The sequence below is a fragment of the Salmo salar genome, chromosome ssa03, assembly GCF_905237065.1.
Source record: "Salmo salar chromosome ssa03, Ssal_v3.1, whole genome shotgun sequence".
Lineage (NCBI taxonomy): Eukaryota > Metazoa > Chordata > Actinopteri > Salmoniformes > Salmonidae > Salmo > Salmo salar.
The window spans coordinates 64298147-64321757 of NC_059444.1; the positions used below are offsets into that span (position 1 = coordinate 64298147).

At 42.5% G+C, this 23611-nt stretch overlaps 2 protein-coding genes across 22 annotated transcripts in view; one reads left to right on the forward strand and one right to left on the reverse strand.

The window, feature by feature from the left end:
• elavl3 (ELAV like neuron-specific RNA binding protein 3) lies at nt 1-19081 on the forward strand. 20 transcript variants are annotated; one of them, XM_045715098.1, is made up of 8 exons: nt 3-446; nt 8121-8361; nt 8515-8618; nt 10959-11112; nt 11795-12020; nt 12174-12227; nt 12628-12666; nt 13523-19081. In XM_045715098.1, the coding sequence occupies exons 1-8, from the start codon at nt 429-431 to the stop codon at nt 13869-13871; spliced, it is 1185 nt and encodes a 394-aa protein (XP_045571054.1). In that variant the 5' UTR covers nt 3-428; the 3' UTR covers nt 13872-19081. The 20 variants fall into 20 exon arrangements, with proteins under 20 accessions (XP_045571069.1, XP_045571063.1, XP_045571067.1 ...); XM_045715103.1 differs by having other exon boundaries at nt 4-446; nt 8121-8340; XM_045715101.1 differs by having other exon boundaries at nt 5-446; nt 11792-12020; nt 13544-19081.
• The window catches only part of LOC106601057 (glucosidase 2 subunit beta), a 9173-nt gene continuing 4527 nt past the window's right edge, over nt 18966-23611 (reverse strand). The window contains exons 10-18 of one of the 2 annotated variants that reach the window (XM_014192959.2): nt 22344-22427; nt 22006-22173; nt 21824-21914; nt 21556-21625; nt 21249-21338; nt 21038-21112; nt 20815-20914; nt 20402-20564; nt 18966-19527 (exon numbers count right to left, since the gene is read on the reverse strand). In XM_014192959.2, the coding sequence (XP_014048434.2) occupies nt 20418-20564; nt 20815-20914; nt 21038-21112; nt 21249-21338; nt 21556-21625; nt 21824-21914; nt 22006-22173; nt 22344-22427 (825 nt within the window). In that variant the 3' untranslated portion in view covers nt 18966-19527; nt 20402-20417. Of the gene's footprint in view, nt 20565-20814; nt 20915-21037; nt 21113-21248; nt 21339-21555; nt 21626-21823; nt 21915-22005; nt 22174-22343; nt 22428-23611 lie in introns of both variants that reach the window. The other variant, XM_045715095.1, reaches the window with a different exon arrangement.

A 23611-nucleotide genomic window follows, 5' to 3' on the forward strand; every position in this document is an offset into this window, starting at 1 on the left:
AAGAAGAACATTGCAGCAGAGGCACAGAAGGAGACTGCAAGAGGAGCTGGGAATATTACACACAGAACACAGCCGAACCACAACACCCTCCCCTGGACACACCCTGCTGGGGATCACTGCTTCTCTTTTTTCTGAACCGTCGCCCACGCCACTCGGAGAGAAAACTCTCCCTCATCATCATCCTGAAGAAAACCCCTTTCTCCTCATTTTCACCCTACAGAGGACACCTACCAATCTCCAAGGGCTGAGATTCCCCTGGTGAACATTGTCTTTTTTCCTTTTTTCTTTTTTTTCTTTTGGATTTGGACACGGCCTCTCCACAGTAAATACACAGGCCAGCTAATATAAAGACTACAGATCATAGTATTGACTCAACCTACGGCTTGAAGACCTGCGAAACGAAGAAGGACCTAGATCACTCTCATTGTATGTCAAGAATGGTTACTGTACGTATGCCTCATTTTTCTCTTCTATTTGCAAGGATGGTGGATGTTGTAGCAGCAGCATGCATTGCATAGGCTACATTCTGGAGCGCAGACCCTTTGTTTTCCACTTGATTGTATTGTACACAAACATATATACATGAATGCATATAGCCCTATGTATTAATACACATATTGAATATCATATAATATGGTATATATGATAGGCTAGCTAGCTATAATACTGGTATAAACAAACACACATGTATTACACACAATATTTATAAGCTATAGTGGCCTAAATAGGCTTATACTACTGCTCTCTCGGTTATGGGATATTGTCTTGACAAGATTAACGATCGATGCTGGCAATTAGTAATGTCATGCTGAGCGATGCGCCACGGCTGCCTGCGCGAGGCTCCATCCCTGCCTGTATCTTCGACGCTGGAGAGCAAAATGCTTTATTCTGCCATTTTATAGAGGACTATATATTTGCTTATCATAGGCCCACTAGGCTATATCAAAATCCATGGCTGCATTATTTGTATACACATTTTTCGCAAGGGCGTAGGGGGCAGAGGGTGCTGAGTCCGCGTGCTACTGCTGAGCTGCGTAGAGAGTGGTGGGGGGGGATGTCTTTCTCCGCCTGCCCTGCCTGGCACTGCACAAGGATGCTCGAGACGGATTTCTGAGACAAAACATGATGCCTCGGTGGCTGAGGGCCCATAGAGAGCAAGGCAAAGAAAAAAGGTCGAGTCACTAAGGGAGGGGGAGGGGGAGGAGAGAGATTACGGATCCATTGGTTTGGATTGAATCAGACAAGTCAAAATTCCTAAGGGATCTTGTTGCGATGCAACGGAGTAAATGGGGATGGACATTTCAGAGGCCGCGAAAAGAGGGATGGCGACTAGCGTTTTCTTTTTTTACAAGCACATTTTTTACCCATCCATCATAACACTTATTTAAAAAGCTAGCGCCTATTTGAATAACGCCTGTTTGTTAAAGGGTTTATGTAGCCTTAGCGGAGTTAAATTAGCCTAGCTCATAGCACTAGCAGTTCTAGGGGGGGGGGGGGGTTATTTTTGGACCCCCTTGTGGCCCCCCTAAATGTGGAGTATGAAATAATTTTTACACAACTAATTTTTGCTATCGTTCTTTTATTACATCCGTTATTAGAAAGTGGCAACGCGGAACATGGTATTTTGCCTGCTAATGCCTGCAATGCAGTGAAGAAAACGACATGACAACAATAACGTCTAATGTAACTGGCCCCTCTAACAGTACAACTGGCCCCAGCTTGGCCCCCCCAGTTGAAGTGGTCTAGAACCGCCACTGGCTCATAGCCGACGGCCGAATTGGGCGTGTCTCTGCTGGACTCGAGCGCATAATGATTGGCACGCGCTGGCTTTTGGTCTGAAAGCTTTCATCTCCAAACATCCTCTCCTCTTGACTTAATGGCGTTGCCTCCAATTTATTCCTGTCAGCAGGTTGAATGATTTACCGTTGCATCGTTCTCATGGTTTAGTAAAACTGGCGTGCAAGGAGCAAGCTAAATATATAAAATATGATTCAATAATTTTTATGCTCTATATTTATGCTTTATATAAAAGGCTATATATTTATCAAGTAGGATTTATGCCTATATTCTATCGTCTTAATTTACAGATTTTAATGGCAGGTGCAGGTAGAACCCCATTTTTTATTTTAAATAATAGGCTGCTACAATATCCAAAGGGATATAATAATTTGTTGCAACCAAAAACACAAATACGGCCATTTAGAAATCATACGCAATATAGGCCAACATAAATAATCGAATGACACTTCCATGGGACTTGGTAGCCTACTGCGATGGTCGTGTAGGCCCAAAATAAAATCTAGTAGCCTACATAATATAGCACGAGCACGACCATGTTTCTAAACTGAAGAGAAGACTTATTTTGCAAGTCCTAAATCTTTGAGATCATAATAATGCAATTATTTCAATCAATAGTCCACTTGATAATTACTTATACCTATAGCCTCAATATGTTTCAGCTGTCCTTATTGAATAGTAGCCTATTTCTATTTCATCAGTGTTTGCCCGTAGAGCTGGGCTAACAGGCAGGCCCAGAGCCCAGTCAGCGTCATGCACGTAGGCCTATAGCTCCTGTCCACATGTTCCGCAGTCCTCCGTGAGCATTGCCTGTACCGCAGTGCCAAGCAAATAAAACAGTTGAGTCAGATAACCTTCCCGAGGCGCTTCCGCGATTCAAGGACAAGGACAGCAGAGGCCACCAAGTGTAAACGAGCCTAAATAGAACTGGCGCTATGAGTTTAGAATATAAGATGTATCCTGTATTTACATGTATTGTCAAATTATTTCGTCAAGAAAATCAATCCACCATGGAGTATGACTGGAGGGCAAAATCAGGTTTAGCCTAAATAGATTTTGATTTATTTTGAAATACTCTATATTTACTTATTCAAGATGGCCTATAGGGAACTGAAATAGACTCATAGGCCTACATAAGAATAAGAGACCTCAATTGCCATGTTGTCACGCAAGCCATGCATGGTATAGCCTAGCCTACTACTGTCCTAGTAAATTGAAGTAATTGACAGCCATGGTCGTGGAAATAACACAGCATAAGGAAAATATCTACTAAACTGAGCTAAGATAATTTTATAGGCCTAATTTGATTTTTCCCTCTAATATGTCCTAAAAATATATGTTGTACATTATTATTGTTATTATTATTATTATTAAGCCTATGACTGACTTACTGGAGCGAAATTATGTTGGCAATTGTGGCGTTCATTGTTCCGGGAGCGTCCTGCAGCCCCTGGCCATGACACAAAGCGCTACTGTTTACATTAATATTCATAGAGCTGCCATAGTCTCTGCGCGCGAGAAGAGGAGGAACGGGTGGCTCTTTTGTTTGGTTGTTTCAATACCTTTATTCAGCAAAAAGGCGCTCGGGGTTGTGAATTCCTACAGAGCGCACATGTCTTGTTTTCACAAAATATGGGGAAGGGGTAGAAGATGTTCTGTAATATAAATGCGAACAATTTTAAATGCGTGAAAAGAAGCGAATGAAGCATTTTGAAATGTTACAGAAAAGGCTCGATGGTTTGGACAATGCATTCTGGCCTCAAACGGAATCGCCTGAAAGCCACTCCCTACTTCAGCACTCTGGATAGCGCCCCTGGTTTCAACGAAAGCTACACACACAAACACACTCACAGGGAATTTGCAACATGGTTTATGTCTGTCATAAAATGCATTGACAAACGGGGAAATTATTTTAAAATATCACATTTTCCTAATATAACACTGAAAGAAAACTATATATATAGGCCTATTAAAAATGAGTCTTGGTGCTAAGCGTTAGTTATGTAGTATGTAGGCTAAGGTTGTGAGTGTTGGACTGTGACTTGTGTTGTCCTGTTGTTTTACAGCTGCCACCATGATCCCTTTAAGCTGTAGAGAGTGTGGCTAATGCCTTTTGTTTAGGATAATCCTGTAATCTGTGTTATTTAGAAGGCCCATTTACAACCCCAGCCTAGAATCCACTTGCGATTCATGCCTTCCAAAAGAATGATTGATGTATATTTTAAAAACAAGGGTGAGAAAGAGAAAAAAAGCCTTGAAAAATCGAGGCCTTTCTCTTGAGCTAAACCTTAGTTTAGTGAATCCCCTGTCTTTGGTGGTTCCATGAAATTAGATTTTCAAATGTATTTCCTCGTTTTCAAGTTACTCAAATGAGACTAATGCACTACCATTTTAGGTGGGTTGTATTGTGGTACAACAGTGTCTGCAATAGTGTTTTACTGATGAGTTAGCACATGAAAAAGAGAACCCAACAACTCCTAAATAACATGAAATATTCAGAACCTAGTATATTCTGATGGTGTTGTTGCCAACAGGAAGTAACCTTTTTTAATTCTCTCTCTTACCTTAGCTCACTCAGAGATAAAGGTTATTTTCCATGACTCTCCCAGTACAGTGCGACTGCATCACCCATGAATGACAGTGTTGTCACCAGTGGTAGCACTAACAGGAAGTGTGTGTAGCAGTAATATAGTTCCCCATATCAGTGGGTAGATCAGCAGAGGCCTCCTCCTGACCTCCCATTCTTTGCTAAGAGAGAATTTCTTGTATTTATTTGTTACTGCCACAACCTGATTTATTTTCTCTTGGGTTGATTTACAGATAACAATCTTCTGAGCAATGTTTTTTTATGCTAGAAATGTCCCTGAACACGAAAAGAGTCGATGCCAAGCACATCTGACATTATCAGAAGAATCTAATGACAAATCCCTTTTTAGAATGTAGAGAGCAGTCTTGACTCCAATGTATGGACCTGTGTTTGATTCCCATTGGTACACTTAGGAACAATAAGGCCTAGCATGAGAATCTCAGTTACATCTGAGCCCAGTCTTCTGGCTGATACAATTACAGTGATTTCCGTAAATGGTAATCACATCACATGCTTTGACCTTTATCGGGACATAACAAAAGCTGGCCTGAATACTGTATGTGGCAGACTGCTGCTTTCCCTCTTAGGACAAGTCTTCACCTTCCATTTGTAGGAAAGCAACAGCAGTCATGTATATAGACAAGGAGAAAGCCAATTTGAAGAAGACGACGCTGCCAGTATCTGTATTTACATTTGGGTCATGTAATGTTGCTGTGTTTTGTAATTGAGCATTGTCAAGTGTAGGTGGTCTGTGTGCTGTGCTCGCTCCACTCGGCAGGCAGAGAAAGGAGAGGAGGTAGGGTTCTGGGCTCTTGTTTGCGTGCGAGTCTGGGTCCATGTGTAGGCGATGCTGATGATGCAGTCCATTAAATATTAAGGGAGATCTCTCAGGTCCCAGAAATAGAAAAAGAAAGGCACATCTAGTGCCGGGACAAGGAGAAGAAGAGCTGGCCCGACCAACAGCAGAAATCTGGAAGTGTTGGGGGTTGTGTGTTTAATGTGTTTGTGTGTGGTTACTCTCTTTGTTGTCATTCATCATGATTAGCAACAGAATTAATGAACAGAATTAGCCTATCAGAGGTGGGCTGGTTGGGCCTTTATCTATGGCCAGATGGGTTATTGCCTACATCCTTGCCATATCAGTACTTGGATATTGTTATGGATGTAGTTGATATTTTCCCCTAATTTCCTTGTAAAGGCTAACATGTTCTGATGAAAATTATGACTTGTTCTATTTGTAGCATCCTAAAAGCACTCTTCTGTTTTTTTCATCCTCCTGCTTGTTGGCATGGAGATCTCAGGGTGATGTTAGATGTTGCTTGTGTCAGCTAGTCTCTCCCTCTGTGTCTCTGTGGCCAGTCTGAGTCTGGGAATTATATAACTTTAGAACTTGTCACTGTGGATGCCTGGACTGCCACACTGAGGTCTATTTCAGTTGACAAATCAAATTTGCTGTGATTCGGTGTCTTTCTGCAAAGGGCTGTAATATTTGGTCAGTTCTGTGGCAAATTCAGAAAAGATTCATATTTCCTTTAGTTTCGGACGTTTGTGTGTTACATGGTGACACATATTAGATAGATGCATTTTATGAATCTATTTATCATACCCATGTGGACTATTTGTTCTTTCCCATTATGCATGAAGGATGATCTTTTAACTGGGTATTGTAGAACCTTCTGTCCATGTTCTGTTCCAGTGCAGTCCCTAGATCAGCAGATCTTACCACTCTAGTCGAGACCAAAGAAGCCCATAACATGTGTATTGTTTGATGGATGGCTAGTCTACTTTGCAGTAGCTCTCATGTGCTTCTTAGATATGTGTGTTTACAGGGTTTTATTTTTAGGCTGTCATAATTCACTCCCTTTCCCTCTCCGCTTTCCTCTCCCTCTGATGTTCTCTCCCTGTCAATGTCAATTTGACTTAAATATATTCTCTGCTTCCGCAAAGCCATCGAATATTAATACATGTAGAAAAACAATATCTGCCCAACAGAGATGGATTATTTCGTTCTCTCTGCCTCTATCTTTCTGTCCACGCACGCACGCACGCACGCACGCACGCACACACACACACACACACACACACACACACACACACACACACACACACACACACACACACACACACACACACACACACACACACACACACACACACACACACAACCAAAAGTCAGCCAGCTATTAGCAACAGTCTTGAAGCCGCTGTTACCTGGGCAACATGGTTAAAGGTACAGCTCAAGGCAGAAATCAGGTTAGACAGAGGAGAGAGAGAGACAAAGAGAGAGAGCGAGACAGAGAGGGGCAAGAGCACGGAGGGGGGAAACAAGATGGGGGACACTAAGAGCTACAACAGGGCTTGGGGAATATCATCAAAGCAATGAATGCTTTTAGAGTAATATGTCCATAGCAGGGGAAAGGAACACTACTCAGCCTCCTCCATTAAGTTGAATGGATAAACATCAAAAGAAAACCCTGCCACGCAAAAGGGAAAATGACGAACATAGGCTATAACCAAAACAACAGACAAACAGTAGTAAAACTGCTGGTAATATTGTATCTTACTCAAATAATTCTAGAAGCTTAGGCTACACTGTGAGACCTCTGGAGCTTTGGCAGTAGACGCCTTAGTAAGCCTTATAACACCCACCAGTCTGAGACCTGCAGTCACCATGCCAGCCAGGCTCACAGATACCAGCTTGAATAATGGTACTTATTTAAACCACACTTCCCAAGTACACTATACCAGGAAATGGAACAGGGAGCCAAAATGAACATTTGTATCAGTTTTGGTGGAGCCCAGGAGGCCAGTAATACAGGGACAACATCTCTGTACTAGCTTGTTTACACAGTATGTCAAAAGATATTTATATTCTAGACAGAATGGTGAAAAGGAGGAGCGGATGAATGGAATAGATGGAGCAGGGAGAGAGGGAAAGGAAAGAAAAGGAGAGATAGCGGGAAGTTTCGTTTCTGACCTGCACACACAGCTGTTCCATGAAGACAATCCCCTGTGGGTCAAATTAAGCAACATGGTGTACTCCAGAGCAACACACAATGACACCAACACACCTCTAGTGGGCACAAATACACACTCACACATTCCATCCACTCGCACAAACAAGTTTGAGTCGGAGTCACAAACACTCACTTACAAAAGAAAGTGAGCACACTAAAACCCAGAATGTATTTTTTTGGGTTGAAACGTTCCACGTCGCTACATGACAGCCTTCAGAGACGTTAGGCCTGAGCAGATTAGACAATGTCACTTTCTCTTTTGTCTGCCATGTCAACCTCCCCGTCCCAAAGCCCACTGCCCCACCTGCCCCACCACCAATACTTAGGACCCTGTAATGATGTAATGCTGTTTGACCCTGTGGCTGGCTGGCTGGATGGAGGCTGGGGGATGGGAGGAGGAAACGGGGAAAAGGGACTGTGACATCTGCAGGGCCAGAGGCAGCGAGAGAGAGAAAGAGCGGGGGAGGAGAGAGGGGGGGAAACAGGGAGGGGGGAGAGAGGGGTCTGTGTATAGCCTACTGCTATCCCTGCCTCGCATCCTTCCACTCCCTCAGCTGATGTCTGACCTCTTCCCTAGCTGACAATGACAGAGCGGACATTCATTCAATGAGTCTATATTAAAGGCCTACTAACAACACCCCACCATTACTCTACTGTGTGTTATTACTGCAGATGTATATTATTTGTACACAGGGTTCTATATTCTTCCTTTTCCTCAGCAGATAATCAGCACCATGGAAACCCAGGTGTCCAACGGTCCGAGCGGAACCAGCCTGCCTAACGGGCCAGTCATCAGCACCAACGGTGCCACAGACGACAGCAAGACCAACCTAATCGTCAACTACCTGCCTCAGAACATGACCCAGGAGGAATTCAAGAGCCTGTTCGGTAGCATCGGAGAGATTGAATCCTGCAAACTGGTCCGAGACAAGATTACAGGTATTCATGATGCTTCAGCAGGTACAGTTGATGAATAGACAGACAAACAAAATCTATTTCTAGTTGGAGGATAACAAATAATCACATACAGCATATGTACCTGTAGGTACAGTTATTTTGGTGCAAAAACAGTTTCTAAAGGACCATTATCGATATCTGTTTTCAACGATTTAGGCCAGAGTTTGGGCTATGGGTTCGTAAACTATGTGGATCCCAATGACGCAGACAAGGCCATCAACACACTCAACGGTCTCAAACTGCAGACCAAAACAATTAAGGTAAGAGCACCTCTCCTTCCTGCTTTTCAACCTGCGCCACTCTCCATCTTCTCTGCTTCAAAACGCTGCGGAAAACCAGGAGAAAGGTAGGGAGCAACTCAAAGAAAGGGAGATGAGAGAGAGGCAGAGAGAGGCAGATGTGACAAGAGTGGAAGGAGGAAAAAACAGGAGGGGTCACAGGAACAAAGGAAGTGAGCAGAACAAGAAATGAGAGAGGGAGAGTGGAGAGAGGGAGAGTGGAGAGAGGGAGAGTGGAGGTCAGAAAGCAAGGGGCTAGCAGCATGCAGAGGTGATTGTGATGGAAATGTAATCAGGGAGTCTCACTGTGGGGTCATTTCAGGCTCCCCCATCTGCCTCCAATCTGGCCTAATTAGGAGGCTTCTTTGTCCCCAATATGGATGGGGAGGGGGGAGCGGGAGGGGGAGGAGGTGAGGGGGGCAGATTAAACACTACTCCATCCGTCCCTCCGCCCCCTCTCCTCCCACCTGATCAAAGTAGATCATAGATTGGGATAAAGTGCAGGCTTAGTTCAAATCAGACTTCTGAAAGACTGGGGCAGAGAGAGTCAACAGCATCAGGAGCTGGGTTGGGCTGTTAGAGTTATACAGACAGGTGGCAAATCATATTGTTAATCATTATTTGTACAATATGTTTTAGTTACATTACTATACAAATACACATATATTGTATTTAGGGGGCAATAATAATATTATTACTACTGTTAGTAATATAATACCAAAATAATTGGTCCGATATAAATTACAGAAAATGTATACATTTTGTGGTTGTTATTAATGTTGTTGTTAATGTTGTTATTGCAATTGTTAAAAGAAAAAAATGTTGATATTATCAGGAGGGCAATTTTGAAAATCAATGAATATTATACAGTCATTAAACAATGACCAAGCAAATGTCATATTTCCACCAAAGCATTGTAAGATGGAGGGAGGGGGCAGGAGGAGTAAAGGGTAGGGGGTAGCTTGGGGAGCAGAATGCCAATGGCAGGATTAGGGGCCATATGGGCTGCAGGCACCATCTGTACTGTAGGAGAGACAGGGAGAGGGTTAATTATAGGGTAGCCTCCGCTACCCCCCTCCCATTCTCTAGCACCCCCAATCACTGCATCACACACCCTGTCCACATGCACTATACACAATACTGGAGTCCTGCACACTCACTGCACCATTTAGAATGAGTACAACTTTATTCTCTAAACTCAATGGGTCAAATACACCCATCAGGATGTGTTGTGTTGTGTTGTGCAAGGCATGATAATACTTTAAATGTTCACTCTCACTAGAAATGTCCCATTTTTATATCTAAAACACATTCATTCAAGTTATACTGTACTTGTATATGTGAGTATGTGTTTATATAATAAGGAGTGAAAGTTTTAGTGAGTTGACAGTCGGTGATGCTGTCTTGTGATCTATTTATATTGTTTGCTGGTTGCCAGTGGAGCTGTTCTCCCTCGAGGCTGGAAACAAAGGAAAGAGGTAGGAGAGGGAGGGGAGATCAGCCTATCTCTGGCAACACTCGCTCCCTCTCCCTCCATCCGAAACAAACAGACAGACCACTCACAACAATGCACTGACTCTCACTATCTATCAAACTCTCTCACTGACTTTCATGCATGCCAACACATGAATATGTAGACATTTTCATAATCAATCTAAGTCACACTATAGTCTCACCATAGAATACTAATGTTAACTTTGCACAACGGTGGACACAATCAGTCACAAAGCGTTCCAAAAAACAGTTACACACATTGACAAAAAAGACGAGTAAAATGAATATTCATGCATGTTACAGGGCCAGCAGCATACCACCCTGCAACACCACCCTGGCTTGCTTCTGAAGCTAAGCAGGGTTGGTGTTGGTTGTTCCCTGGATGGGAGACCCGGTGCTGCTGGAAGTGGTGTTGGAGGTCCAGTAGGAGGCAGTCTTTCCTCTGGTACAAAAAAAATATTCCAATACCCCAGGGTAGTGATTAGGGATATTGCCCTGTGTAGGGTGCTGTCTTTCGGATGGGATGTTAAACGGGTGTCCTGACTCTCTGTGGTCACTAAAAGATCCCATGGCACTTATTGTAAGAGTAGGGGTGTTAACGCTGGCTAATTTCCCAATCTGGTCCTCATAATGTCATCCCCATCTTTAATTTTGATCATTCATCCTGTAACTATTCCCCTAGCATATTGCTGTAAATGAGAATGTGTTCTCAGTCAACTTACCTGGGTAAATAAAAAAACGACTATATGGTTTTATGTACAGTAAAGATATGGGAAACCTTTGATTTGATATCAGTGTTAAAATGTGTGTTTCTTTGATGTGCTGTAGGTATCGTACGCCCGTCCCAGTTCAGCATCTATCCGTGATGCTAACCTGTATGTGAGCGGTCTGCCTAAGACCATGACCCAGAAGGACATGGAGCAGCTGTTCTCCCAGTACGGACGCATCATCACCTCCCGCATCCTGGTGGACCAGGTTACAGGTACAGCCTTAACTCACTTCTGGCACAACTGACCCCTACTCTAACCTACCATTAGCCTATTCTAACGTACCCCTGACCTACCCTAACTCTACTCTAACGTACCCCTGACCTACCCTAACTCTACTCTAACGTACCCCTGACCTACCCTAACTCTACTCTAACGTACCCCTGACCTACCCTAACTCTACTCTAACGTACCCCTGACCTACCCTAACTCTACTCTAACATACCCCTGACCTACCCTAACTCTACGCTAACGTATCCCTGACCTACCCTAACTCTACTCTAACATACCCCTGACCTACCCTACCCTAACTCTACTCTAACATACCCCTACCCTACCCTAACTCTACTCTAACATACCCCTGACCTACCCTAACTCTACTCTAACATACCCCTGCCCTACCCTAACTCGACTCTAACGTACCCCTGCCCTACCCTAACATACCCCTGACCTACCCTAACTCTACTCTAACGTACCCCTGCCCTACCCTACCCTAACTCTACTCTAACATACCCCTGATCTACCATGGACTTATCCTTACCTACTCTAACTTACCTCCCCCTAACCAACTGTAACCCTACTCTAACCTTTCCCATCTCATTGGACCAAGTCAGTCATGACTCACCCCTCCTCACCCCTCAGGTGCTAACATTAGCTTGCTTTCTGACCCCGGAGCAGGTATATCGCGAGGAGTGGGCTTCATCCGGTTTGACAAGCGGAACGAGGCAGAAGAGGCCATCAAGGGCCTGAACGGCCAGAAGCCCCTGGGCGCAGCCGAACCCATCACGGTGAAGTTCGCCAACAACCCGAGCCAGAAGACGGGCCAGGCCCTGCTCACCCAGCTGTACCAGACCGCTGCACGCCGCTACACTGGCCCTCTGCACCACCAGACTCAGCGCTTCAGGTACTGCCCCCACCACCACCCAATCCCTTCTCTGACCTGTCTGTCATCTGACCCGACACACCTGCCCTGCTGGAACGAGCACTACGGCGCTCGCTCATCCTATCTTCCTCTCTTTCTCTCCCTCTTTTTTCTTGACTTTCTTTTAAACTGCAGCCTCATCCCTCCATTTGGAAAGGGACCAGATCCAAATAACAGCACAAAACCAATGTAAGAGACCCCCAATGTATCAAAGCACAAATCAAATGAAAACAAAGCAAAGTGCTCCAAACCAGTCAAATAACATAGTATCTACTATACAAGATGAATAAATTACATTTAAATGAATCAGACAATGCAGATCTCCAACACACACACACACACTTATCTGCACATTAACAAACTGATTTTCACAGTGCGTTGTTGTGGTTCGCAAAGGCTAGGCCGTGCGCTCTGTGATGGGTTGCTGTTGGGATAGACAGACGGCTCCTCTCCAGTACAATTAAGGGGAAGGGCGCCCTCTGGAGGCCAGCTGGCAGAGGAGCAGGAGCTGTATGTTAAAAGGCCTTCCTCCTCTCAGACCTCACCACTAACGTCTCCACCCCCTTCATTTCTCCCTCTTGCGTTGCAGACTCGACAATTTACTAAACGCCAGCTACGGAGTCAAGAGGTAAATGCCAAAGGTGTACTTTGTAAAATAAAAAAAGATACAAAAAAATAATTACATCCATGCCTAAGAACAAACCTCAAACAAAGTGACTGGAATACCACCTGCTGCCTTCACCTTGAAATTACAGATTATGAAAATATTGCCTAATTCCCTATTCACACTGCCCATTAAACTGAGAATGTATGTAACAACCAGTCCAGACAGTATAACAAATCTAAATATGCTAAGCAGTGTCTAGGGTTGTCTAACAGCAGGGTATTCTGGCATGGCTTTGTTTATAATCTTTTGGTTCTTTCTTTTGGTTTGATTACGTAATGGAACTGATGTGTGTGTATTTCTTTATGAACTAACATTATCAGTTTCGGTTTTGCTTTAATGTCCCTTTTATTCCACCAGCATGGACATACCAGATTGCATTTGCGTCTTCTTCTTTTTGCTCCAATTTTCCTATGATTTGATTCGAATTTGCTTTCATCCCTCTCTAGGTTTCTGTGTTTTGTTCAATATTGTGATTTCCATTAAACATTGTGATTTCTGTGTCTAATTTTTGCAGAGGCTTTGGTCAGCAGAGACTATGACTAAAATATGCAGAGTGTGGGTGTTTGTGTGTCATAGAAGCACAGTGTGCTGTTTTGTGTGGAAGCAGGTAGTCTGGAACCACTGTGGTGCCCTGCCCACACATATATTTATCTATCTACTCACTGCAGAAAAAGTGAGGATGGAGATCGATTGGGTCACCAGACAGGCTCCATGCCCCTCCGACTACCAAGCCTTCAGCGCATATCATAGCTAGAAACATGGCCAGTATATAGAGAGATGATTGCTGTGTGGAACTTCAGAATGACACCCAATGTAGTTCTCCCTCTCTCCTTCCTAGGTTCTCCCCCATCACCATCGACAGCATGACCAGCCTGGCGGGAGTCAACCTGACCGGGCCCACCGGAGCCGGCTGGTGCATCTTCGTCTACAACCTATCGCCCGAGGCTGACGAAAGCGTCCTGTGGCAGCTGTTCGGGCCCTTCGGTGCCGTCACAAACGTCAAGGTCATCCGTGACTTCACCACCAACAAATGTAAGGGCTTCGGCTTCGTCACCATGACCAACTACGACGAGGCAGCCATGGCCATCGCTAGTCTCAACGGCTACCGCTTGGGAGACCGCGTGCTGCAGGTCTCCTTCAAGACCAGCAAGCAACACAAGGCCTGAGAGAGAGAGCTGCTAGCTGACGCCAGCTCCTTCAGCCAGCAGGGAGCGCCACTGAGCTCCCTGTTACTATCACTCTACATGGGCCTGGACTGAGTCTCTCTCTCTCTCTGATGCACACTCACCCATACACAGCCCTATACACATACATGCACACACTATCCGACATACACTATTAGACATATTTACACATACAAACATACACAAAGTCTGAGTTTCAAACAAATACACTAGTAGAGTTTTTCTTTTCTCTTTACACAACATGCTAGTCCTTCCCTACGTTTGCCTGGATTGAAATAGTAGGGGTACGTTGGGTAGTTGGTCTCTGGGGTGGGAGTAAGAGGCCTCAATGAGGGAGACAGTCTAACGAATGTGACAGAGAATGTGTGCTGAGTGCTTTGATTGAATTCAGGCAAATAATGACAAAAACTGCTGAAACAAAATGATCAAAAATCTAAAATGAACTACAAATATGTGCAATTTAAACCCCAAACTCTTACCCCACGAACTATCCCATTATCTTGCTGGAGAGAGTGTAGTCACTTTTTTTTTTTTACACTTGGGCATTTTGAATCAGTGATTTTTTTTAGATCAAAGAAAATTCATTAAAAACAGTGTTCTCTTATATACGTATATTAAAATATAACTATATATTCAATATTTAAGGTGGTTATAATAGCCGAGTATGTAAGCATTTTCTAGAAACTTTTACTACTGTTCCTGGCTCAACATTAGGTAGGTTGTGACTAGCTTTAGGGCAGTTCCTCTACCCTATTAAGGACAGATCCAATATAATTTAGGTTATCAAACTGAACAGATACTGGTCACAAAGACAAACAGCCTGAAGGCCACCAGAATTACACCCTCACTACACAACACAACACAGTCACACATATCAGCCCTGTTAGGGGGGAAACAACAGTAGAATACTGAACATCACTGACATCTAAGAATCTCCCTGTATTTTTTCACTCTGGTTCTTCCGTTCAGAGTAGAATGGATGGATTCCACCACAAACAGAGCTGTCTGTGTGAACAACGTAGAACATTGTCCCAGCTAGTGTTCCCATGGAGACAGTGTTCATGTACAATTCTCTGAGAGACTAGGGACCGTGAGTTTAGAGCAAAGTCATTTCACCAAATCACAGAGCCACTTTACCAAAACACCCAACCAGATATAACACCCCTCCAAGGGAATGAGAATGTTTTTACAATTCAGTGGAAATTATTGGCCTGGCTAGGTAGGCTCAACATCACCATTACGCACAGATCAGATCGAGAGGACGGTAGTTTTGACTTAGGTTGAGATTCCGTCATGACTCTGAGCAGTGATATCTCCTCACTGAGTCCTAGAGGGTGAGGCAGCTTCTTACCTATTCCTCAGTTTACTAAACACTCCTCAGTTTCATTCAGACCCCTTATATGACACTTTATAGAAGTTCCTGAGAATCAGTTTCTAATCACTCATTATAACCCTGCCTGCCCTTTCAAAATAGAAGAAACCAAGCCTGCAGAAACCAACAGTGACAAGTTTGTTTATCTCACATTGGAAACTCCAAAAGTTATTTTTGTTGATTTGCAACATCTGATCGGCACTATCACCTAGCTGGAATTTAAAAAATATCAACAAACCAATGGAAATAATTCATGACACCCCTTGATGAAAATGTAACGACAAAATAGTCTTGGTTACTGTCTGTTAGAAACATCTGACAAGACATTTCATGGGGAGAGATGGGATTACAATATAAAGACATCTGCATATAATAGATTAAATAAGGTAAAGTGTGTTCAAGACATTTTTGCTTTTCTAAATAACGCTGTGTTAGCCAAAGAGGACAACCATCTCTTTGAAAGGATTACTTTAGAGATAAATCTATTTTTATACATACAAAAGAACAAGACCTTGTGCTGAATTTTTACAGATTCTTAAAACTCTGAAAGACTGGGACACCGCATGGCTGTATTTTAAGCCCTTTGATCTTTGAGAGAGGGAGGAGCGTGTGCATGCCGTGTATAGGTGGGGGTCGAGGGAAGGGGGCGAAGAAGAAAAGTTTTATCTCACACAACCTTACTTTTTCAACCACAACCTATAAACAAACTATTGAAATAGCAAAAAAAGAACATAAACAAAGACATCGGAATAGAACAAATACACATCAGCACAAACCAATTCAATGATTAGGAATGAAACGTTGCAGAGACAAATCTGCATTACTAATACTGCAATCTTTGAGTGTAAACTAGACAAACACATATGACTTTCTCTGAAGTTGCGTACAGTGAAGTGTTATCGCTTTCACAGGAGACACTTAAATCAGGCTGCAGTAAAGACAGTCAGTCAGGCCCAATGATTTGTCCTCACAGACACCTTGGGCTGGTTCAAAACAGAAAGGCTTGAAGTAGATTCTCAATAAAGCGTCCTTTCAATGCAAAGATGATTAGGTATATTTGAATGAAGATTTAGCCAAAGAATTTGGAATATGAGTGTCAATAAGAAATAATTCAGTCTATACTATTACTAACTGTTCCCCTGATAATTCTTCTATAAACCATTATCATTTATCGCATGAAGATCCCTTATCATTTTAAATCCCCATAGCGCTTGCAGAAATATCTGTTGTTCATATCAAATTATATCAGAATGAACTAATATCTTTTGGTTAACATATCTGTCGAGTAAATATAATTTAGCCCATTTGCACAGGTGCTTACCACAAACCTACAATGTACACAAAGAATTCACCTTTCAGCAAAAATAACAACAGTTCCACACAAGTGTCTCTTGAACCTCAATACTGTAATACTCACACCATCCGCTCACAATAGGAATCCAATACATCAGAGTATGACAGCATTGTTTCAGTTTAACCCTATGCTCTTCCACTGTTACACCCTCAGCCTCTAACTCTGACCATTCAATTTCTTACTGTGCCCCAGTAGTATATTGGTGGTGTGCCAACCAAAACAAACATGAAATGTCATACATTAACACCCTGTCATAATCTAACTCCACACCTCCCTTCCCCATTCAATTAGTTGTGCCCATACTCAAGAGAAGGTAGCACAGTAGGACTGATACAGCATCACTTTAAGAGACCAGATGTGACTCTTGGGAACAGAACAGCAAATAGGCCACGTTGCTGAGCTGCAGTTGAAGTAGTCCCACTGGTGATATGGGGTAGAGTTCCAGCCCAGTTCCCCCACACACTAGACCAACAGGCCCTAGGCCACACCCTAGACCAACAACAGGCCCTAGGCCACACCCTAGACCAACAACAGGCCCTAGGCCACACCCTAGACCAACAACAGGCCCTAGGCCACACCCTAGACTAGAGCAACAACAAACTATCCCATCTTACACAGCCAATACAGAGACCCTCTTCTCTTCCCACACCTACATATGGTAGAGAGCCAAGGACAATGGCAGGAGACAAATGTACTGCACCGCTTGAGCAACAATAAATAATCATCTAAAAAGACAAAAAAACTTTCCTATGGAACAGTAAGTGCAATGTGCTTTGTTTTTATATTGACTGAGAACAAAAAGATATATATATTTTTTAAAAGAAAAAGAAATTAAACATCACACTGAAATGGTTTGCGGAAAAGGCGTTAGGATCAAATGTAAAGAAATCAAAGTGTTAATTCACCGATTCATTAAAGAGAATCAAACAAGCACCGATGGAGAGCTCTGAAAATGTCCAGAACCCCAGCCCCGGATTAGTGCTCTGAACATGCAAGCTAAAACTAACCGCATATTATTATTGGGTGAATAAAAAGAGCAATTTAATTGAAAAGACCTTGAAAGGGATACTGTCTAATATATCATCAGTTTTAGCCCACATCGATTTTAGAATATCATTTTTCCTGTAATTTATTGATTTTCTTTTGCATATCAAGACTCACATGTTAACTTAGCGTATTTGTGTTGTTGACATTACCATATTGGACACACATGGGTCCAAGATTTTATTTGGTTGCTTTGATTGGGTAATTTATTTTTTCATTCCATTATTTAATTAGTTGCAGTTCTTAGTGTATGCAGATTTTAGACTTAGTTAGAATTTTATTTCAATCAAAATGTGTTCAATTGTGTTTGTAAAAGTCTGTGGTAGCTTTTGTTGCAACATAAATAATTTAAACAGAAAAAATTCAAGATAGCGCCAACAAACTTGTATTATTTGGGCGACTTTAAGCTTGTAGTTTTAACTTATTGTTAACTTAAAAACTATTTATTATTATTGCCTCGTATAAAGTATGTTTTGTGTATATTTATGGTTTATTTCATTATATTTGCAAGTTTAAAAGATTTTAAGTTTGCCAAAATTGTGGTTACATTTTCTTTCTTAAAAAGGGAACAAATAGATTAAAAAAACAGCTTTAGAAGTACAATTTGGAAATGTTCTCCATAGTCAAAGAATGCACTGCTATATTTAACTAATTGAAGTGTATAAACATACATGCTGTGTGCTAGATGTTATGCCTTTACTGCCTGTGTTCTGTTTGTCTTGTTAAATGAAAACCTTTTGATTATTTAATCTAATCACAGTCTTGTTTTTCCAGCCACTGAGAACCCTAGGGAGTGTCAGTCAGGACATGGGCTGGGCCTGGGATGTGGCCTATTGTTGGCTCCAGGGCGGAGCCTGGACCTTAGGCAGTGCCTGAGGCTCCATGTACACTCAGGATGCTTTCCCCCCTACTGCTGATGAACAGAACTACTGTAGTTATTAGAAGGACCATAGTACAGAACTCCAACATGACATCTGAGTACCATGTACAGTAGTTCCAACAGCAGCCAGGAGGAAAGCATCGTTGGGGGTTACTCATATAGGAAAGGGCTCAGTGGTTCTTCTGTTTCTCGACCAACTGTATTTTGTGTCTATTTATTTAGAAGAGGGGACACAGTAACTTAGTGACGTTCTTCTTACAACATTTTCCTGGAATGGTAGAACAAATCAAAAGGAGAAAATGATCAAAACAGATCTACTGGCATCAATGTATCAATGTCAGTAGGAAGATATCAAAATCTCATACTTCCAAACATGACCAAATGAACAATGACAAAATGTAACAAAGAAAATAATAAACCTTTCAGTTTAGTTTAGGATATTTATTACTGGGATTTCAGCTGAAGACGCTTGAAGACTTTTTCATGGAATTGTTTAATTATTTGTACTTTACATGCCAGAAAAAAATAAAAGGTTACAAATCTGAGTGACCCATGTTGTTTTTACAAGATGACATTGAGTGTTGTTGTCGTTTCCAGAGGGTAACAATGCAAAACCATTGATGCGCATAAGACAAACTGCCCACCATCGGTATAATCATCTACTATAGTATTGGAGGCAACGGAGCACAGTTAACATACTGACTATCCTGCTTAGATACAGTACAACTCATTGATTAGCAAAGTAGAACATAGGAGAAAACAATTCAGCACATTCAAATTCTACTTTTATTTAAATGGAATGACAATTTTTTTTTTTTATCTAATTGAAACACTAACCATAGACAAACAAGTTAAAGCAACAGACAAGTAGGACTAAAGAACAAGCAACCATTTTGAATATTCATCTTCCAGTTTGTGAAGCCAGAGTGCAGCAGCTGGTTGTTGCAGAGAAGGGTGGGAGGCTAGTATGTAGTCCATAAAGAGAAACCTGAGAGAGAAATGACTATGTTCTTTTCAAGCAGAATTGATAAGAAATCATCTCAGAAACAAATGGTTCTGAGCGATTGGAAATGTAGCACAGTGCCTTACTTCTCATAAAATGTTTACTTTCGCCGTTGTGAAATTACCAACTTGACCCTTTAAGTAAAAGTGATCAAAATACATGTGCAAGGATGTCCTACCAAGTCAAGGCTGGCTCCTTGCATGTCTTCCTCTGTCCCTCTGGCCTGTGAACATTGTTTCAGTGCCTTCTCATTTTCCTGCTTGCTTGTGCCTCCTTGCCTTGTGTACAGTAGCTAGCTAGTTAGCACTAGCACTTTATTTTGTATTTTTAAATGTAACCTTTAACTAGGCAAGTCAATTAAGAACAAATTCTTATAAACAATGACAGCCGACACTTATTTTCACTGTTTTAATTAAGCTACTCGACCAGATGAGGGAAGTAAGCATTATCTAGATTGGCTCATCCTACTAGGTGGACTTGAATGCCATTTATGTCAGATCTTTTTGAAGATAAATCCAGCAAAATGTTGACTAAACACCCAAACACTTCTCCCCTGCACAAATACAACTATGTGGGCTGGAGCCAACAGTTGATACAATGTTTCTAAGTTAGCTAGTGAGAGCCAAGCTCAAGACAGACATGCAGAGTAGAGTGATGATTGAAAGACATGAAGTTAAAAAAAATTAATATATTAAAAAGATTATGAAGGTCATTTCTCCCCCCCAGTGGTTGTTGTCCATAATTAAACAATTACCGTGCCAGCCCTAACATGTAGAGTATTTATAAAAAGTTGAAATCCACATGTAATTATAAAGTGCTCCACTGCTCTATAAGTTCAATGGGCCTGGCTTGTAGCTACCTGTTGGTGGGGAGCACTACAGCTCTGTGTGTTCGTGCAGGACTTCGTCCAGGCTGGCTGGCTCCTGGCACACGGCTGGGGTGGTGAACTCCATGAGGTACTCACAGCGACTGGGCTCTGATGTGGACGTCACCACCGTCTCCTTCCCACAAGTCAGCTTGACCTGACCCACACAGAGGGACAACATTAACCCTTCACTACAGTCACAGGACTTGTCCTGGGTCAGCAGTACCTCAAGAGTAGGGACCTGTACACTTAGTGTGCACAGATTGTGAATTATCATGCACGTTCCCCCACCCAGCACCACATGAAACGTGATTTGACTTAATCCGCTTCGCATGCTCTCAGCAAATTAGAGTGTCATAAGACTGTCATAAAGGAGCAGCATTGGACTGGAGAAGATAGAGACTTACTGTGGTGGACCTGTTGGGGCCCTGCCAGCACCCCTGCCCATGGTCATACTTCATCACCGAGTATAAATTGTCTTCAGGACCAGACCATTGTCCCCACAAGCTACAACGAGGACAGAGACCGAGACAGAGAATGACCACTAACATTCCTAATGGATTTAGAAGGACCACAGTCATTTGAACAGTTAAAGGCTCCAGTAAAATGAAGTGAAGAAGAGATTCTTACCCAAGGTTGGTCTCTGATCCCCCAAACTTAGGTTTCTGGGAGACCCTATTGAATGGACACAGCCTGTAGATGTACCTGATGAAAAAGAAGAGGGGCACGGTCTTAGATTTAATCTTCAGGAGACTCAGTTTCACATTCATATAAAACAGATTATTCCTCTCACGAAGGCATAGACACAGTATGGGTATTTACAAAGATTAAGTATACATACTCGCTTGTGGATAATTCGTAGCACTGGCTGTAGAGGTATGCAAATTCTGCACTTGGCCCAAAGTCAAAGCCAATCTCCTTCTCAAGGTTCCTGCAGATCCAAACAAATTCAGGATCACATATTAATGATTGACTTGCAGACACAGGGTACATTCATTTGTGTTCTCAAACATAATACAACCTGCACGTGTATGCCTGTGTAGTGTTTGCATGTCGAGTATCATCATGAGATATTTTAGTGTTGCAAGGACTAACATACAGTTGTTGCCAAAGCCAGCAGAGATTAAGCATTGTGGTTGCAAACTCACTTCATTTGATCGTCTACTTCCCCGAGAGCCCTCTCAGCTTCATCAAAATCATCCCTGGCTTTCTGGGCAGCTGAGGAACAAAGACAACGAAGCGCAACCTCAAAAGGACAGACCAATGAGACATACCATTCCACAGCACAGAAAATCACAATTCAGACATTTACACTTATCATCTGAACCCCCTACTTTGTATATTCAGACAAACACAGTCCCTGTTTAAGGTAGTGCGGGACTAAGCCCAGATTGTAAAACAGATGACTGTATGCACCATCAATAAGGCTCTGGGTCTCTGTGTCGTACGATGGCATGGACACCTCATCGTCCTCTCTTTTCTCTGGGGTCTGCGCGGTGGGAGGGACCTGATAATTAAACACGCGTTATGTTACTGGGACAACTGACCACCCAAGCTCTCCAATACTAGCCTAGCTCAGGCACTTCCCCTCCAACTACCTTCTCTTCTTCCTCCTCCTCATGATCATCATCTTCCTCGTCGTCCTCCACATCCTCCTCCTCTCCAGCGTAATCCTCGGGGTAGTGGTCAGAGTCATGGTCAGAGACAAAGTCCCTGGTCTCCTCCTCCTGGGGGGTCTCCACTGGGGCAGGGGGGTCCGAAAGGCCCTGAGACACCCACAGTCACATAAACCAGATCTCACACACTTATATAGCCCATTTCCCACAAAGTGCTGGCCAGAAACCCAGCCTAGATACCCAATCTGAGGCTCCAGGACAGACCATTCAACTAGGATAGGGAAATGACTGTATAACATTAGTGTTCATGTGGTGCTGACCTCTGACAGGTACTTGTCTTTGATGCCGCTCCACACAGTTTCAAATGTTGACGTGTCCACCTTGTCTGCTCCTCCCAGCAATCCCTGTAGGAATGCAATAGGAAATCAGAAAAATGGTAAGACGTCTATCTTGAATTTTTAAAATCTTAAGAAGTCTTACCAAGATAAACTATCTTACTGCACTGGCAGATCATGTGCTCATTTTAACCTACAAAGGCTCAATACAAGTCAGAATATCTTGACACAAGACAAATGATCTTGATGTATTTTCTGGGCAACGCAAAACAAGTAAATGCAAATGCTTTGAGTAAGCAAAATCATTTTGACTTCATTAATATGTCAATCTCTGTGTGTAAAATAAAAAGTGGTTAATGTGAACCTAACTCACAGCAAAAAAAATGTAAAGAAAGCCAGCAAATGTTACAATACACTAATATTGCAGTTAGCCATGACAGCCTTTATAATATAATGCTTGTGACCACACACACACACACATCTAAATATTGCACTTGGGGAAAAAAAATCTTAAAGTAGAAATAGAATGAAACAAACAGGCATTCTATTACAGTGGCCACTATTATAGACATTGATTAAGTGCACAAGGCTACATGTGTGCAAATATAAAGTTCACGGAGTAAAAAATGAAAATAGTCCCCCCTCAACACAAAATCAATCTCTTTGGGCTACACAGCACATTGTACACTTTCTGCCTGTGGACATCTGTTCTACAATGTGCCAGCGCAGCATGATAGCCTTTGTTGGCATAATTGATCTCTTTCAGGCAGAGAGTACACCTGGCATACCCCTTTTTATCCACTATATTGAAAAAGTGAGAAAGAGGGAAAGTGTGTGGTGTTCCTTTCACCTCTATAGTGGCATCCAGCTTAAACCAGGCACAGCTACAGTTAACCGTTTAACAAGCAACGCCTCATTTTCACCCAATTCTCTCATTCTGAAAATTAACCACAGTTACTGTAGAGGGAAACCAGTTCAGATAGTAGTTTGTTAGCTAGTTAACATTTCACACAGATTGCCAGGGTCCAGTAAGCAACTAACGCGTTATAACTTGAGGAACGGCAAGGAGTCGTATAACGTTACCTGTTAATACTATAGCGAATTGGTTAGGTTACTAACGTTAGCTCATCTGATGTTGTAACGTTAGCTAGCTAACGTTAGCTGTTGGACTTTATTAGCCAGCTAATTGTCACACCATAAACTCAATTATTTGATCAGTTAAGTTGGCTAATGTTGTTCAACATTTCTCTGGC